The following is a 19546-nucleotide window of genomic DNA, read 5'->3' as shown; positions in this document are numbered from 1 at the left end:
ATTGAATTTTCACAAATACCTGACTCTACGTCATTTCCAAACATTCTATGAATGTATGAAAACATTAACATATCTATGTGTTCGCTTATCACAACAAACAAACCCAAAAAATTGACATTCTTTCTGAGGGTGTATATGAACAGATTTGAATAAGATTGAAATGGTGCAAAATCGATTTAAGCCACCTTTAACCCAATGAGTCCCACCATTGTGCTGGCGTGATTTTGGACTTCTATCCCCTTTTAAATATTGTGTGTTTGTGCTACAGACTTCAAGGTACCATTGGTTTTGTCTATTTCTTCTGCAATCATTGGTACCAACCATTAGTCTGTGTGATTAACGGGGGATGAGCTAGAGCTGTGTTTGTGAGACAAGGGCGGATCCCAAAGGGGCCGAGAGTTTTTTACAACAACGTCTGTAGAGTCAGAATGGTTTGAGCTACACACTATTAAAATATATCTATGAAAAGCTGAGACTCTTACGAACACACACATGTTTATCTCTATGCAGCTCACAGGCTACACAAAAGTCATTAGAAGATAAAGGGTTCTTCTACATAGACGATCATAGGAAATCCCAGGACATAGTGTCTATAATACTGTAATAAACTGACAGTTGCTGTCACAAACTCCAAACTCCACACAGTTGTCACTGACTAGTTGGATATTCATTTCACACTGAGCAAACCATTTCTGTACTTATAGCACTCACATGAATTCATTTCTATCAGGTTTTTGCTTTGGCGGACTTATTTTGTTTACTGTTTGTCAAATTGTTTTCTGCTCTACTTGTAGCCCTGGTTGTCCTGAAAAGAAAATGGTAAAACACATCATTGTGACACTAAATATAACGGCTAAATGAATGTGAGATAAGTGAAAAGCTGTTTTTTTCTGGGGTCTCGGGACTGATAGGGTTAAATACGGTGTACCTTTCATTAGAATTTGGTCAACAAACTCACAAGAATATATTGAGAGGACGGGTTCAAAATATTAGGGATCAATGAAAGAAAGACATTAAATATATGCATATTAGTCTCTGTTTCAGCACCAATTGGTAGATGGAAAATACTCTGATATTGTAATACATATAAACAAAATATATTGATGAATCACAAATACAGTGGTTTGATTCATCCTGAAAGTTGCCATATTGTCACGACACCTACGGAAGGTGGTGCCCCTACTAGCTGCCACCGATCCTCTGTTTCACGTGCTGTTAGTTAGGTTTGGGATAGGCACGCACCTGTTTTGTATTAGTTGTTAGTGGGGGGGGGGATTTAGGCTAGCTAGGTAGGTTTGTGTTTTGTGCGGGATTGTTTTTGTCAGGGCTCATGTTTGGAAGTGAGGGTCTGTGTTTTTCCTCTGCCAGTGTTTTACGCGGAGTTTATATTGGGCTGCGTCCCTGCGTTATGTTTGGAGAGGGTGTGCGTTTTATTTATATGCCCTGCCCGACCGTGCTTGTATTTTTTCCGTGTGGATATATTAAAGAAGTATTCACGGAATCATCTGTCTCCTGCGCTTGACTCTACCTCTCCTGCTTCCTTGAGCCACACCTTGTGACACATATTCAAGTTCAATCCATGAAATATTGGAAGGTGAGAAAAGTGCACAATAGGGTAATATAATAATAATACTTAATAATGAATTAATAATGAATAATAATAATAGTCCTATACATCTACTCTATTCCTCACTAATCATGGAACTGTAATAACAACGGTCTAGTCGTCGTGAACCGTGCGCCAGGCTCCAGGTTTGAACTGCTACCTGTGGGGTGAGTTCCATTATGATTCAAATAGGCTACATGTTCTAAATTAATACACACGTTAGTCTAATATAATCCAGTATTGCTAGCAACCCTCAACAACAACTTCACGGACGTAACAGAGGAAAGAAAGGTTAACAGAACTGAATGTTGCAAAATGTAGGCTACAAATTGAAGGAAAGTAACACTAAAGTGACAGTTATCAATGTACGCGGGTATTACTGACTGTGGCTCCCAATAGTAGCTAATATTTAACATGATACAAATTGTTGAACATTTTTTTAAAAGCCCGGTCATACAATTAAAACATTCTAAAGCGCATAAATCAACTCGGTAGGTTCAGCACTACAGCCTATAGCTTGGGTCTCCAGATTTCATCCCTGCAAATTATTAGGACATACAATTACAGTGCTTTGAGAAAGTATTCACACCCTTGACTTCTTCCACATTTTGTTTTGTTACAGCCTGAATTTAAAATGGATTAAATGTAGATTTTTTTGTCACTGGCCTACACACAATACCCCATAATGTCATAGTGGAATTATGTTTTTCAAAATTGTTTCAAATTAATACAAATTTAAAGATGAAATGTCTCGAGTCAAAAATAATTCAACCCCTTTGTTATTGCAAGCCTAAGTTCAGGAGTAAAAATGTGCTTATCAAGTCACATAATGAGTTGCATGGACTCACTCTGTGTGCAATAATAGTGTTCAACATGATTTTTGGATGACTACCACATCTCTGTACCCCACACATACAATTATCTGTAAGGTCCCTCAGTCGAGCAGTGCATTTCAAACACAGATTCAACCACAAAGACGAGGGAGGTTTTCATGCCTCTCAAAGAAGGGCACCTATTGGTAGATGGGTAACATTTTTAAAAAGCAGACATTGAATATCCCTTTGAGCATGGTGAAGTTATTAATTACACTTTGGATGGTGTATCAATACACCCAGTCACTACAAAGATACAGGCATCCTTCCTCAGTTGCCCGAGAGGAAGGAAAATGCTCATGGGGCCAACGGTGACATTAAAACAGTTACAGAGTTTAATGGCTGTGATAGCAGAAAACTGAGGATGGATCAACAAATTGTAGTTACTCCACAATACTAACCTAATTGATAGAGTGAAAAGAAGGAGGCCTGTACAGAATAAAAATATTCCAAAACATGCATCCTGTTTGCAACAAGGCACTAAAGTAATGTAAGGCACTAAAGTAATGCAAAAAATGTGGCAATGCAATTCACATTTTGTCCTGAATACAAAGTGTTATGTTTGGGGCAAATCCAATACAACATATTACTGAGTACCACTCTCCATATTGTAAAGCATATTGGTGGCTGCATCATGTTATGGGTATGTTTGTAACCATTAAGCACAGTTTTTCAGGATAAAAAAGAAACGGAATGAAGCTAAGCACAGGAAAAATCCTAGAGGAAAACCTGGTTCAGTCTGCTTTCCACCAGATACTGGGAGATTAATTCACATTTCAGCAGGACAATAACCTAAAAGAAAGGCCAAATCTGCACTGGAGTTGCTTACCAAGAAGACAGTGAATGTTCCTTGGTGGCTGATCTGCTTGAAAATCTAGGGCAAGACTTGAAAATGGCTGTCTAGCAATGATCAACAACCAATTTGACAGAGCTTGAAGCATTTAGAAAATAATACATGGGAAAATATTGTACAATCTAGGTGTGCAAAGCTCTTAGAGACTTACCCAGAAAGACTCACAGCTGTAATCGCTGCCAAAAGTGATTCTAACGTGTATTGATTTAGGGGTGTGAATACTTATGTAAATGAGATATTTTCTGTATTTAATTTTCAATACATTTGCAAAATAATGGGTTTTCACTTTGTCATTATGGGATATTGTGACACAACAAAATGTGGAGTAAGTCAAGCGGTGTGAATAATTTATGAAGGCACTGTAAAATTCAGAATAACGGCACAGCTATTTATAGCCTACTTCACTGGAAAAGGGGCTGCAATACACGTCATGTTGATAGGATTTTCAGTTCGCTTCCATATGACTGGTTTCACTTAAATCTCCAGCGATCATAAGGAAAAATTATCTAAAACAACTGCTATTTGTATTCACAATCGCCTTCTCCAAATCGATTACTCATTTACCTAGCTCTTATCAATTTATAAATTACAGTGTTTGGAGAATAGTATTATTTCTATCAGATTTCTATCCGAATGGAAATAGTAGATGTTTTTTCACTTGAAACCGACAGGTGCTTAACCTTATTCATGGTTTCCACTTGTGTAAAGATGGTGGAATTACTAGGGAATTAAGTCAAGGTCAGAATATGGCATATCTGTTTACACCTCCGCCATACCTCCATTTATTTGAACTCCACCCCAATGGGTACCTTGCTGGCACTGGCCTTTCCCCATGCGTAAGTTCAAGGTCAGAATACACAAAAATGGAATAAGGCAGAAGTAACTTGGGACTGAATTCCCCCCCATGCACCTCTATCTGAATAACAATAACTGAAGGAATGACACTTTTCTCTATTTAGAATCGGACTAATGAAGTCAGAGGCACAGAGCGGAGAAGCACAAAAGGCCTAGTGTTGAAAAGAAAGGGGTCGTCCTCCGTCCTCAACACCTGTTTTACACCGGCCCTGCCAATTTAAAATTCACATGGATTTTTCCTCCCTCATTCCCATTTTTTATACATCAAAGAGCAATAATTGTGAGAAGGTCAAGTGGGAAATTTTATGAAGAGAGTAAGGGTTCCTCCAATTACAGTCACTGATCGGCTAAACGCCGGTACATGTCCGTACACTCATCCCTGGGTAGTGGCGTATGTATCACCCACACTTGGATATCACCGTGCCCTTTTAAAATAAAATACAGCTTGTGTTGCCGTGTGCCCCCTCCGTTCAGACCGCTAAAGGTTGATCAAGGGACTAATCAAGGGGTGGAACCCACTAGCTACTTAAACCTGGAGCACGCGACAACCTTGTCCAGCCTACTTCTAACGCATGTATAATGAAATGTTACGCTGTCGACTGAAACTTTTACTTTTACAGTGACAAGGGCAAGGAAAAAGCAGTAGTTTCTATCATTCTATCAAAAATTGTTTTTCTTGTTCGGGTCGCTGCCACCGGCACAGTTAAGGCTATGCCGACATTGGTTTTATTTAGGCCTACTGTCCTTTAACACATCTCATCCATCTTTCTGTCGATCTCTCCATATGTGTTCAATATCAATGTGCATAATCTGCTAAATGGTATATATTATATTATATATTATTATGCGTAAAAAAATACTAAAGCAGAGGGAATTCCTACTACTGAAATTATAACTATCATTACGCACCAGTTCTTCTTTCCTTCGCTCCAGTGTGTGGCGCTGTTTTTCTGCCTCGGAGGAGGCGGCCGAGAGCTTCTTCATGGAGCCCTGGCCGTAGAGCCGTCTCTGGGCCTCCGCCTTCTGCTGGGCCAGGTTACGCTTCTTGTCGCTCGCTCTGAAAGAAGAAACCACAACACAGCAGAGACAAACAATGAGAACAGCAAACTTTCTCTTTCTTTCTCTCTCTCATTTAGCTTCCCTCCAATACCTTTATTTATTTACGTACTCTATAAAGTATAATTTGATTAATCTTGCAAAGCCCACAGCCTCTCTCTTTTGGCATTGAAGCACAAAAAGTGGAATGCTGAACGTACCAAACCTGGGTTCTTTCAAAAACCATAGCTGTACTTAAGTTTGCCCTGGAGTAATGGAATGAATATCATCCAAAAAGTGCAAACCCACACTCCTGACAGGCCCAATCAAATGCTCAAAGCATTTGAAAAAAGCAAAGTTGGAAGGAGTCAGAACCATTGACTTTCTTCATATTCCTAATAAAGAAGTCAAAGGTCCTAACTCTCTGACCTAGTGGGAGCAATTTATTTTAGCCACTCACTGGCCCTTTAAATGTAATATTGTGCCCTCCTGTGGGCACTGGGGTTACTCTGTGTCCTGGATTCCCCGGGAACTGCCCTAGCTCATTTGGGCGGAGGGATACGGATTGTCTTCTGACACCTTTCTAGAGCTGGAGACTAAACCGAAAGTTATCGACACTTACCATACCGATCACTTATCGCAGGCATTTTGCTGATATTGTTCATTACAATAAGTAGCCTATACTGGAGAAATGTGAAGTTTGAAATGAAATCAGTGTGCTAATATCAGTGATTGTTAAGGGGACAAGTGATGACTACAACCATCACACTAGTAGTAGTAGTTTAAAGGATAATTAAAAAAAAAACTGTTGCACATTAAAATTATAAACGTATCACATCAATTTAGGCAATATGGATTTTTTTTTCATATCGCACAGCTCTACATCTTTCCAATTGAACCAAGTCACAAGCCCACCCAGCCACCATGGCCCACTCCTTACAGAGGTAAGGTATTACTATATAAAGAAATGTAACAACGTTTCTTTCACTCAGTGAACATACGCAGTTTGTCTGGTGCCAGACGTTGTTTCAATGTTCTATCACCAGGCCAAGATTTATTTGTTGGGAAATAATCAAATCTCCCCTTTTGTCTTTATGAACGCAGTAAACACCGGCAATGAAACAAATTCTTCTGATAAGGGATTAATGGTACTGTACTGCGCTAGAGCTGTTAAACAATGCTTTTTCTCCTAATGATTTACTACACTGTACTGGGCTGACCTAGAGCTGCGTTCAATGTATCACATTGTATCACAGCGCTGCCAAACAGATCTTTTGAAATTCTTCTGATAAGGTATTTATATTGTACTGCACTGGGATAGAGCTGCGTTCAGTGTATCACTGTGCATCACTGTGTATCACCGTGACACAGTGATGTAAACAGATCTATTGTAGGGGTGTATTTGATCCACTCCAGTGTGTAAGTCCTAATGTAGTGGCATTCCTTGTTGTTTATGGGGAGTGTATGGGGACTATATTTAGCCATGTGATGGAGAGGCACAGAGAGAGCAGAGAGCTGGAGGTCAGGTCTGGGATGATCAATCAGTGTAGAGACTCAAGGCAGCCCAGGGACAGCACAACCACAACTAGTCAGTATGGATACAATCACACACGCAAACGTGTACACACACACACTCACATAAACATTTACACACACATGCACACACACAAAGACACGCACAGACACGTATACATACACCTATTGTGACCACTAACCGACCTCCGCCCAGTAACCTGCCCTGAACTTTAGTTACTATCCGGCTACCACTCGGTACTCAACCCTGCAACTTAGAGACCGCTGCCCTATGTACATAGTCATAGAACACTGGTCACTTTAATAATGTTTACATAATGTTTTACCCACTTCAACTGTATAGACTGTATTCTAGTCAAGGCTCATCCTATATAACTACTGCTGTACAAAGCTTTTCTATTCATATACTGTCCATCATTTCTATACACACCATCATACTCATAAAAATGTATATTCCAGACTCTGACGTTCTACTATTTCTAAATGTCTATATTTTGGAGATTTCTGTGTGTTGTTTTGTATTACTGTACTGTTGGAACTAGACACATAGGCATTTCTCTACACCCGCGATAACATCAACAATATATGTGTACGTGACAATAAAAAAAAATGTATTTGATATTTTATTTTATTTCCATATACTTCCAGTCATTGAACCAACGACTATCCATTTAAAAGCGTATCTCGGCAGATATATACATCATTTTTTTATTTTATTTAGTATTTATTTTTAGCAGAAGTGGCAATAATTTAGTAGGGGTGGGCCACCGCTGCTAAAGGAATATAGGGGAAACTCTGCACTCACACACTCAGTACACCATACTGTAAGCAACACACACACACACTCACACACACACACACACACACACACACACACACACACACACACACACACACACACACACACACACACACACACACACACAGCATACTGTAAGCAACACACACAACGCCCGATTGAACAATGCACAAAGAGAACAATGGAGAGGGCCTAAGCTTTATAACTTTTTTTTCGCCATCCAACAATCCAGCACGTAACCCACTTTTACAAGGACTGCAGCTTTAGCAGTTGTTAAAACAAAATACAGAAGCCTAGTAAACAAAGCACTCGTATACTAATGAAATCACTCTGAAACGAATAACAAGAGGGGTAGATAGTGCGCACATCAAAGAATTGAAAATGTTTGTGGTGAAATAAAGAGAATCAATACAAATCTAAAACATTCAAAAGCCTTGGCCATGCAAAAGTTCAGCGTATGCTTTTTGATGAACTCATAATGGGCCTCGGGAGGCTGTGCGGATGATATTGTAGAAGTGTTGCTGCTACACAGCATCTATAGGCCTACCTGATGTTGAGAAGTTTCAGTGCGTTGAGCAAGACCCCTTTCTTCACGTCGTAATCAATCTTCTGATCGGTCCCGAAGCTCGGCGCTCGATTGATCTGCGGGAGAAAAGATTCAAAAAAATAAAAATTCAACAGAGAAATACAATTTGAAAAAACATGACCTATGGGCAACACTTTTGAATTGATTTATTTATTGTCTTAAGACATAGTACAGTTGCCCAGAGGATGAAGTACAAAGCCCAGAGGATAACATTGTAACATCCCTCTTTATGTTGTGTTTCTTATGATTATAAGAATGGATTATGCAAAATTATTCAACACTTATTTCCAATGTGGTCTTTGCTAGTGCACTTTAGGGAGATTAGTGAGAGGAGGGAGGTGGATGAGTGTGTGTGTGTGTGTGTGTGTGTGTGTGTGTGTGTGTGTGTGTGTGTGTGTGTGTGTGTGTGTGTGCGTGAGTGTATGTTAGGGAGGGGGTTAGTGTTTATTGGTTGGAGGACACTTTAGAGCCTGGTCCTGTGACCTTTGACTTAGCCCACATCCTGTCTGGCGGGGGCCGGGGGGGGGGCAGCTGTCACCAAATACGTGACCCCGTTGCTGTGAGCCAATGACAGTGACTGGTAGCTCGGTCCGTGGCATGCTACTGCCCCCTTTGTCCTATGGGACGCTGGCACCTCCAGCCAATACAAACAGGCTGTTATCTCTCCGTGTTTGAGAGCATCAAACCTGTGCAGCATTGTGGGTAAATTGTGCCTGACTGACTGATCTACAAATAATAAGGAATATTTATTTATGATGCTAGATGATTTGTAGATCAGTCCGTCGGCAATGTCGACTACCATGTCGAACAAGCCCAATAACACAGTACAGTAGCTCAGTACAAGCAGCACAAGCCCTATGAATGGGATAAAACGTTCAGAGGATTCACTCACAGTGCTCCATACAAAAACCCTATATCATTCGTTTTCATTCTTGCAAAATTTAAGAATGGCCTCCTTTCTCTCAAAAAGGAAAAAGGGTAAAAATGTTGTCAGTCGGGGCGACGGATTCAGATATCAAGCATTATACCTGACATGACAAAAGTTCTCATCCCCAGATGGTGGGGGAATTGTGAGCGGCAAAAAAAAGGGGCCAGCATATAAAGGAATAAAGAACACTGATTGAATTCTGCCTAAAAGGGAGTTCAAATGACGGCGGTGCAGCCAGCGCTAACGGCGGGATCAGGTTTCAGTCCTTGAGCGCCACAACGAGATAAGACTGCTCCCCCGGTGACACATTCGCGCCACCTCTTCACCTTTTCATACACACAGCACTGCCACCATTTGGTGTAATTAGTTTAGCATTAGGTTGTGAAAACACGCATATGCATACACACAGACATTTCAATAATGCTCCACTTACACAAACAAGAAGGGAAACCTCTAGGTGCACACACTGGGTCAGTTCATTTCAATTCTATTTCCTGTAGTAAGCTCAATCTACACACTGTATTTACGTCAGCAAATGGCCCCAAGACAGAAACACTGGAAATGCTCCCTAGGTACCAAGGCTCGCCGTTTCTCTCCTGGCCGGCCAATCACTAATCCCCAGCACAAAGGTGCTTGCTGATGTGTACCAGGGCTTAGGGAGCGCTGCTGTAGATCATATTTACATCACAACCTAGGCTCCATGCACCACTAAGCGTAATGTAGCTAGGGTTGGCAACAGTGAGCTAAATCAATGAATTTACTGTAGCGGCCGTAACACTACCAGGTCCTGTTGCCCCCATTGCCCCTGGGCCCTTTGAGCACAGACGGGCAACAGTACCATCAGAGAGCTGTCCCTTCACACAGGTACGTACACACACACACAGGGTTGAGGTAGCCGTAAAGAGCTAGCAACCTTGCCGGCCCACAGATAGCCCAGCCTCACAAAAACCAACAAAGAGCACTCATCAAGGTCTGACAACGCAGGAGATGCCATAGATTTACAGTGTCAGCCATTTAGCTTTTCCTATCCCAGTGTTCTCTCCCGCTCAGTCAACTATGTTTTTCCCAGTGCCTGGGAGGTTTTAGCCTCATGTCCCACCTTCAGAAGAGAGAACAGAATAGAAAGGGAAAGAGAAAGGGAGAAAAGTGTGATTTTCATTTATATGCCCCTCACATAGTGTATGACACACACAAAGAGAGCATGGGGGTATGTACTGTACTGTATGCTGTATGGTTAGTGCAATTGCCATTGGTAATCCCGGCTGCGTTTTTCTTAGCTTGTCTAATTTTTCAGTGTGATTTGTGGTGTCAATCTATTACGGGGAGACAGGCGGCATAACACACTCGCTCTTTCTTTCTCTCGCTCTCTGTTGATCTCCTTCACTTTGTCTCTTTTCTCTCCTTATTTCCTTATTTCCTCTCTCTCTCAACCCTTTCGATCTCCTTCTCTCCTTCCCTCTCTCTCCCTCTTCTCTTGCTCTGAGGTAGGAAGTCAGGCCAGTCTGGGCCTAATGAACCCCCGCAGCCTCTAAAATCCTGCTCTGATTTCCTTAAGTGTCTCAGTCAGGGGCTTAAAGAGCGCGTGCTCCAAGAGACATTCAATAAAAACAAAAGATTATACATTTTACCCTTTGAGTTTTTCCCAAATTCGCATCGACAACTCTGAATATATCAATCCAACTGCAAGAGAGTGAGAGAGCAAACGAGAACAAACAAAACATACATGTTTATATCATCGTTTTATTTATTTATTTTCCCCCGGTCGATTTCAATTCTTCCAATTTAAAGGTTGGGATCAGAGTGAATGTCAGCTAGGTACATAGTGAATCAGTTACATACCCCAGGAAAATGTCTCTTTCTCTTTTTTTTTGCACCTGGATACGTGTCTTTGATGCATAAGTAACCTGCCAACGTTTCTATAGGCACATGTAAAATGTAGCTCTGTGGTCGGGCATTCTGCGTGCGATTAGCCCCACGTGAATCAACCATTTGGTTTGAATCGACTTTGATGTATTCGCGCTTTAATGATCCTGATTATTAACCTTAAAGCACAAACAGAAGGGCGCACAGAGCAACCCAGCGAATTCATATGATGGATGGATTTTGGACAGTTCAGTCAAAATAAAAATAAGAGAAAAAGTAAAAATTCTCCCCACATAGTTGTCTGACTCACAGTGAGCTCAGCAGGGCCTTAAGGGCATTGGATAGCCCAGAGAGAGCCCTATAATAATATACGCATTAATGGATCAATGAATCAGTGCTCATGCTCGACTACCATTGTGTTTGTGTTTAAATACTCTGCAGACACTGAAATGCACGGTCGTGATTAATCTCTCTCAGTAAGATTAGCCCGCCTTATTATGCCTACATTAGTGTATACAAACCCTGGCTTTCTCAAACTCCGATACGGCCTCAAACACTCAGGGATATCGGCGCAGTTCAACAGCCACCAGAATGGACTGTTTTGCAGCACAAAGGCAAAAAGGGAGCGCGGTGATCCAGCTGGTCGGCCGGTTAAATGGGGCTCCGGTTTCGCCGCCTTCTCAATTACTGTTTTATTCCTTTGTGGCATTTATAATGGCTAATTCCGACAGAGAAACTTGAGCTGGGAGTGGGAGCAGTCCAGAGCATGTTAAAGGTCCTGGGACTTACCAGACCAACACTTCACAAAAAGTTACCTGTCTCGACCCGTTTTGAATGGCTTGTACACATGCTTGTCCAAGGCTAACAACACAGACACACACACGGTTGCTGCCATCGCAGCCTGATGATAAATGACTAAATGCTGGTGCTCGTTTTCAACTGGCCCATATACCAGATCTGTACATTCCTAATTTGATGCTTATTCTGTGAAATAGTAATGTTTCAAAAAAAAAGTTTAAATCACCTAACTTAGTTTTGCCATGGTTATGGATGGAGACAAACAGATCCCATGGATCATTGTAATTTTTCTTTAAAAGGGGCAAACCCAAAATATAAGCTTGTTTCACTCCAATGTTTGTAAACAAAGTAAATGTAAATAAACACTATATAACCTCAAAACATGGTTAAAACTATAATTTGTATATCATGGTCCTTACATCCATAGATAGGTCAATGAATTTGAGAGTGGTTACATTTCTCCAGCCCTATTCATCAGATTTTCCCAAAACAGAGGTAGCGAGTTAGATTTGTTATTGTTCAAACTGCTGATTGCTGCTTTAATAAACCCCTTATGAAGCCGTACAGCTGGAAGGTGAATACTGCCATCTAGAGTTCCATAGGAGATTAAATAGGCAGGGGCATGAAGGTACATATTATTCATAAACATTTAAAATATGACAGGAATCAAAAATAATGGATTTAATCAGTGCAATAACTTATATTAATAAAATATATTCGGGGACAAAGAAACTCAAATATAATGAAATATGTACAACTATATGTATGTTTTTGAATTGGAAATTAAATCAAGATGGTGGAAATGTCTTGAAAGGAGGAAAAGGAACATGCCAATTCATTCTTAATCACCCTGAATTCACCTTGGATATTTAAGGAACAAAATGTATTTCAAAGCTTTGTTGAAGTTATAAAGCAGAGGTATTCTAACAAAAAGAGTATGCAGGGCACTGTTTTCTTTATCCCCTAAATATTACACTTCACATTCCTACATTTATGAATATGTATTTTTAGCTCCATAAATACAAATATGATATAATATAATAAATAGGGCTTAAAATAACCAATGTTATCTCCAAAGATTAAATATAATTTTATGAAAGTTTATGCAACTACGACCTACTTAATCTTTTCTGAAATGAAAATAGACTGAGGTATTTTAGGGTATTGTATTTTAGGGACACTATTGGATGTGTCTGCCTTTTGATGTAGACAACTTTGGACTGGACACAGCGGCAAGGAGGGGAAGTAGCCGTCGCGCTGCGTAGAGGATAACAGCAGAAGATCAAAGTGTGTGTATGTGTGTGAGAGAGAGAGCGAGCGAGCGAGTGTGTTTGTGTGTGTTTGTGCGTGCCTTGAAAAGAGCTGCAGTATTTGTTTACGCTCGCCAGTGCAGATCATTTCCATTCACCCCCCTAGCAGCAGAAAGGATGTCTGGTTATATAGGCTCTCAGGAAGGGACAAGCGAACCAAACTCATCTTGAAACAATCGGAGACCACCGTGGGGGGGGTGGCGGCCGGAGCTGTCGCCCGTCCCAAACACCAGCAGCACGCTTGACTCAAAGCACGCCCGCCTCATTAGCTGCCAATCACTCCTTGCGACACGCCCCTGAGGTGGTGAAATGGTGGGATGGCTGAGAGGAGGAGGGGGAGGCGGGAGGTGGGCAATTACCCTGCAGCCTTCAACAAACAAACCCTGTAATGAGTGCGCTTCACATTGGAGAGAAGTGACATCACTCATCACTATGTGTGTGTGTACATATGGCGTGAGAGTGTGTTTTCAAATTCCCACACACCACCTCTTTCAGACAGCCGCGTCAACAAAGGCGGCAAAACACTTTTGTGTGTGTGAGCTTTTTTTCTTATTTTTATCCACCTCCCACTTTGTTATGGGTCTGCTGCGTGTTTTACAAGTGTCAAGTCCCTCCCAGCTCCTCCTGAAGTATGAAAGGATGGGTTTGATGATGGGAGAGATCAGAGTAAGTCACAGTGGCTACCCTGGAGAGAAAGAGTAACCCCTACACACACACAAACACAGGAGTTCTGCATGCACAAAACATGCAGAGGCTGCCCTAAGAAGCTCCCTGATGTCTTTGAGGCACTGGAGACCGGTGCCGCGGCACGAGACTCGAGTCATCCTCACAGCGACCTTCCAGGACTGCATCCCAAATGGCACCCTATTCCTCATATAATACACTACTTTTTACCAGGGCCCATAACGTTCTGGTCAAAAGTATTGCACTATATATAGGTAATAGATTGCCACTTGGAACCCAGCCCAGGAATTATTCCTGCTAGCTGCAAACAGTTGTTCCTTTTATTTGGAGAACCAGGTGTCTTTCTTTTGATCACATACACACACACAGAGAAAAAGAGCAAAACAGGATTTAATGACGACGAGTGGTCCACAGGCCAGTGTTCCCGGCCAGAGAAAACCCACTAATAATTCCTAAACAATAAATATGCTCACACCCAGGCGCTCCTGCTGTGGGATAGACATGGCAAATAATTTAACTGGACAGTTTGCATGTATATTCTCCCTTTTCTCCCTCTCGCTGTGCGCCCTGAATATTCTCTCCCGTCGCCCGCTTTTGACATTATTCGTCATGCTGGCTTAACATCTCCAGTGTGACTGGGGTCCTGGAAAGACTTGAGAAACAATGGGAAAGCGAGGGCCCTGGGGGAATGATATGGGGGGGAATGATATCAGCGTCGCACTGCAATATTTAGCTAATGAGCAAAAGCATCATCCCGCATGACTCTCTCTCTCTCTGACCCTTTTCTTTTCGACACTATCCCAAGATACCTTTGCTTGTATCTGTTAGATTTTTTTTTCAGTGGAAGTTTTATTTCCTCACAAGCCCCCAGTTTACCTCAACAGCGTTAATTATTTTCATAGATTTTTTTCTCCTTTTCTCGCATGTGTGCAAAATGAACCCTTACAACGATTAGAAAGCCAACAACAGTCTAACCAGTTGGTGAGCGTCGAATGGCGATGAATGAAAAGCTGTCGACAAGATGCAGATGCTGTGTGTGTGCGTGCGTGGTTGCCTGCGTATGCATGTATGTGTGTGTTTGTGCGCATGTATGACTTTGTGTGTGTGCATCAACCCAGGCGGGTCAATGAAAGTGAGGTTTCTTGGGTTACACCATTTGTGTGTCTCTCCCTGTGTAATGCTGGTGTTTTGACTGTCAATAGGAGGTAGAACCGGTGTTGAAAACCCAAGGAATTAAGATAAGGATCGCACAAAGCCTGTCTTTCTCTCCCTGCTCAGTACAATGAGCCCTGCGTCTGATGTGGCTTTGGTTCGCCTTGAATCGCTCCCTCCCGCCTTCTCCATTTTCTCCTCCATCTTCAACCTAACAGCCACAATGCTGAAGTAATGCTTTGGTTATTATCGAGCAGGTGTGTGTTTGTACAAATGTACAGTCCCTTTTTCTGAGTATCAGCACTTATTTTCAATATTTTTCAAGCTCAGTTGATTTTCCTTTGTGTCCGTTCATTGGGAAATCGCAGGAGCTCGAGACTGCCGAGGGTCTGTTCAGCTATGAGCAAGTGTCCCTAATCAAGGGTGTTTGCAACGCCACACAATGGCGAATGCCTTGTCAAAGCTGTGTGGCGCCTTTTCAGGCGTAATTGTAGGATGTGAAACGCAATCATGTTCTTTTCTTGAAACCCACCCCCAGAAAGAAACACACACACACACACACACACACACACACACACACACACACACACACACACACACACACACACACACACACACACACACACACACACACACACACACACACACACACACACACACACCAAAGCTAATCGTATTTTACATTTTCTTTAATATGATACCATCTACCTTTCAGGTAGCCATAAGAATCCGACTAGAAGTTCAATACTTCTCTCTAGTTGGAACGGTGCTATGCCATGATCAGGACAGTGCGGAGCAAGATATGGCTCGGAAAACGTACCTCAATCCAATGGCAGTATACTCCTAATTATCCCATAATCCCAACTGACACATCGAAAAGATTGAAATACTGCTAGTTTTTTTTATGAAACTGCCTTTGTCGTCAGCATGCTATGCTTGCTAATGCTAAAGCAACCCATTGGATTCAAAACTTACGGTAGCTACCGGTACTCACCACAACGCTAGGCATCGCATTTTCATGGAATCAAATAGGCTGCTAATAGCACTAGCTAGCCTAGCATGCTGACGAACAAGGGCGTTTCATTAAAAACTAGCAGTATTTCAAGCATCTCGACATGTCATTTGGGATAATTGGATAATTAGGAGTGCAGCGCCATCTCCCATCCCTGGATTGAGGTAGTTTTCCCAGTCATATCTTGCGCCGGCTCAGAGCTGTCCTTATCAAGACATAGCACCATTCTGACTAGAGAGAAGAAATGAACGTCAAGTCAGATTCTAAAGCCAACATGCTCTGAATTGGCATGGCCTGAAGTTTCATTTCCTGGTTAAGTTTGCCTGTCAGTCTCCCCAGACCAGCTCACACAGACACACCAGGAGAGTAAACGCACAGAATATAGAGACTCCATGTAATCTGGGCTGACACCGATAAAGTAACCTGAGATATGAAGTCTCCACAGTTAAACAATCTTGCCTAGATTATGTTGAACACATACACAGACGCACACACAAGTGTACACACACACACAAGTGTACACACACACACACACACACACACACACACACACACACACACACACACACACACAAACAAAGTATAATTTTTATTGTGTGGGAATCTAAAAAGAAAAGTAGAAAGTAATAGACTGGGGAGAATATTACATTTGCCCTAAAATGTTGTAATGCTTTAGTTTAATAAAAATGCGTATCAGAGGGGATGGGATACAGGGACAGGGTTTGCAAATTGTTAAAATTCCAGGTGAGTAAACAAATATTTACTTCACTACTAAATTCATACAACCACTACCATGAGCCAAGCAGCGGCAAAGAAAACTACTAAAGTTATTTTCAGGCTTCGTAGGATACGCGCTGAGGGCTGGGGAGGGTTTCTGCACTCACAAGTGTATCCTGAGTAATCACTTGAATTTTGGAAATAAATTATTGTTGCTGTAAATGTAGCGTGAAAGAGAAGCGTTTTTTGGGGGGCGCTGTGAAACTGGCAAGGATGTTAATTGATGAGAGTTAAGGCGGGCTGCTAGTTGCACTGGGGGAATCATTACTGCTGAAGTGTAACAACTGCATCCACGGCTGTTTGCCTTCTCACACACACACACACACGCATGAACACAAAAGTATGCACGCACACACACATGGCTCAAAACTCCAAACTTACACGGCAAAGGCATCAGCAGTCACTGAGAGCGCCTCACTCTCTGTGTCCTTTTGTCATTCAACCACACACACACACACACACACACACACACACACACACACACACACACACACACACACACACACACACACACACACACACACACACACACACACACACACTTGTCAGGTAGTTACATGACATTTGTGTTCCACCATGACCGTCCCAGGAAGAGCGGCGCTTTTAAAACTGAGACTTTAAAAAAATTGATATTATTATTATTTTGGGTTGACGCAATAGTGAAAACAAAGAATTATCACAGAGGCATTTCACATCCTAGAGTCAATTTGTGAGAGGAGAAAGAAAACGGCGTGCAGCACTTTGGGTTAAAGGATTTAGGTCAGTGGTCACCAACCGGTCGACCAAACATTTCTGTAAAAAGCCCAGAGGCTTGCGTTTCTATTTTTTTCTTTGTGTCACGCTGTTTGCGATAGGTGCACTTGATTCAGCTGCCCTGCGCACCGAGTAGTTGTAGTGTTCCCATTTTTAACCATTTCATGTGTCTGAAGGTACAAACTCCCCCTACCCAGCAAGCCCGGAGACCAAATCAAGTGCACCTATAGGTATACCGCTGGTCAATCAGATAGCTCCGATCACCATGTCTGCAGTATATACAGTCATTGTTCTGCAGCTTCCACGAGCCCAAAGCGAAGTTGATAGTCGACTCTACGGTGTGAGATTTCAAAACTTTAAAAACCATGACTAGAGAGACTGCTCTTTTTATTAGTGAATTCATGTTTAAGATTTTATTCAACACTGTCAACACTTCATTCAACAATTTTATACACTATAAAACGCCCTCTCCCTATCCACTCGTGCTACAAAGTGTATCGATAGACTTCCTTGTGTTTTTTTAATATCAAGGAATATTTCACGTTCTCTGGTCATACGAGTAACAACATGAATTGGTGTATGAGTCAGAAATAATAGAGTGTGACTCGAGTTTCGTCATTAGCTGGAAGACGGTGCCCCCTTTCTGGCCAGTCAGCACTCAGCGGAGGGAAGGAGAGCTGAGGGACGGTGAGAGGCAGCCTCTCCGCTGGTCTCGCTCTCCCTCCGCTGAGACTGAACATCAGATGCAGGCACCATCAGTCCAGTAAAATGATTTAAATGTATGCCTCACGAGTAATACAACAAATGATCTACTACCAGTGTGATCATATACCTCAAGTTTTGAAATATTATTTTAAAATGGTCTGAAGAACATTGGCAGGGCAACTCAAGAATAGTGATAATGTATTGAGCCTATGGCCTACTGCACAAACGTCATTGCTACAGAACTGTTTTGAATAGGTTAATGTTGCATAGGCTTACATTTTTTAAGTGACGTTTAAAACCAAAATCTGAGAGGTAGATTTTGGCCTGCATTTTGACTGAAAGTGATCTCGGCTCAGAAAAGGTTGGTGACCACTGATTTAGGTCATGCTTTAACTGGCTGACATCAGTATTAGGAAGATAGAAATCCTGGACTGGAGTTTTAAGCTCCCAACCGGAACTGGGTCAAACTTCAGTCCTGACCTGTATTTCTGTCTGTCGTGTGTGTGTGAATGAAATGTTCATGTCAAATCGCCAGTTAGTAGCCCATCCCTTATGGGAATAATTGACACATAAACAAACATCACAATAATTCACTGTGATAATTCAGTGATAATTCTTCTGCATAACATAGAGTAATATATATATATTTTTGAATTAGTTAAATATAAATCAGTACATAATAGTAAATAAGGTTATCCAAACAATAATTACATCCCTAGAGCTGTAAAAAATATACATACATACAGGCATACATAACATATACAGATAAATAAATACAGAAAAATTTAACAGAAGGTATTTGAACCCAGTCCGGCACAAAGAAAAGATTCATGTGGGAAACAGGCCTGCACACAATCTACATACAATTGTGCCATTTGCCACATAGAAGCTAAATATGTTTATAATTTAATTATAGGTAACCCTTTTTCGTTTATTACAGGCTTTATCTAAATATTCCACAAATGGAAATACACAATGGACAAAAAAACATTTCAGTTTCTCCTCATTGCTCAGCCACATAATGCCAGGGTATATCAGGTGATCTTTCTGGAATAAGAGCAAGCATATATTGTGGTAATAAGGGGGATAGAGGATCAAATTTGTTCCATTTTCTATTTCTTCAAGGTCACAATAGTTACATATTCTTTCCTCTTCCATTTCACCACAATACCGACCTGTGTGTGTGTGTGTGGTCTTGTTCTTCTATCCTCTTGGGGACCTGAAAGTCCCCACAAGAATAGTAGAACAAGGACCATTCTCCCTCGTGGGGTCATTTTCCCATGAGGACAAAGACCATTTTAAGCTTAATGGTTAGGTTTAGGTTTAAGAGGGTTTCTGTTTATGCTGGTATCAAACCTTGGGTTGCACGGGCCTATTGCAACTTTCCATTTTAAGCTTAAGGGTTAGGTTTAGGGTTAAGGTTAC

General features: G+C 41.5%; 1 protein-coding gene across 1 annotated transcript in view; it reads right to left on the bottom strand.

The window, feature by feature from the left end:
- ttll7 (tubulin tyrosine ligase-like family, member 7) overlaps positions 1 to 19546 on the bottom strand; it is a 140136-nt gene that overhangs the window by 34430 nt on the left and 86160 nt on the right. Inside the window, exons 10-11 of the mRNA XM_014215640.3 lie at positions 8101 to 8195; positions 5096 to 5243 (exon numbers count right to left, since the gene is read on the bottom strand). Coding sequence (XP_014071115.2) covers positions 5096 to 5243; positions 8101 to 8195 — 243 coding nt within the window. The remainder of the gene's footprint in view (positions 1 to 5095; positions 5244 to 8100; positions 8196 to 19546) is intronic.

The sequence above is a fragment of the Salmo salar genome, chromosome 10, assembly GCF_965601325.2.
Source record: "Salmo salar chromosome 10, fSalSal1, whole genome shotgun sequence".
Lineage (NCBI taxonomy): Eukaryota > Metazoa > Chordata > Actinopteri > Salmoniformes > Salmonidae > Salmo > Salmo salar.
The sequence above is the reverse complement of the archived record's forward strand: the minus strand, read 5'-3'. Positions and strand labels throughout refer to the sequence as shown.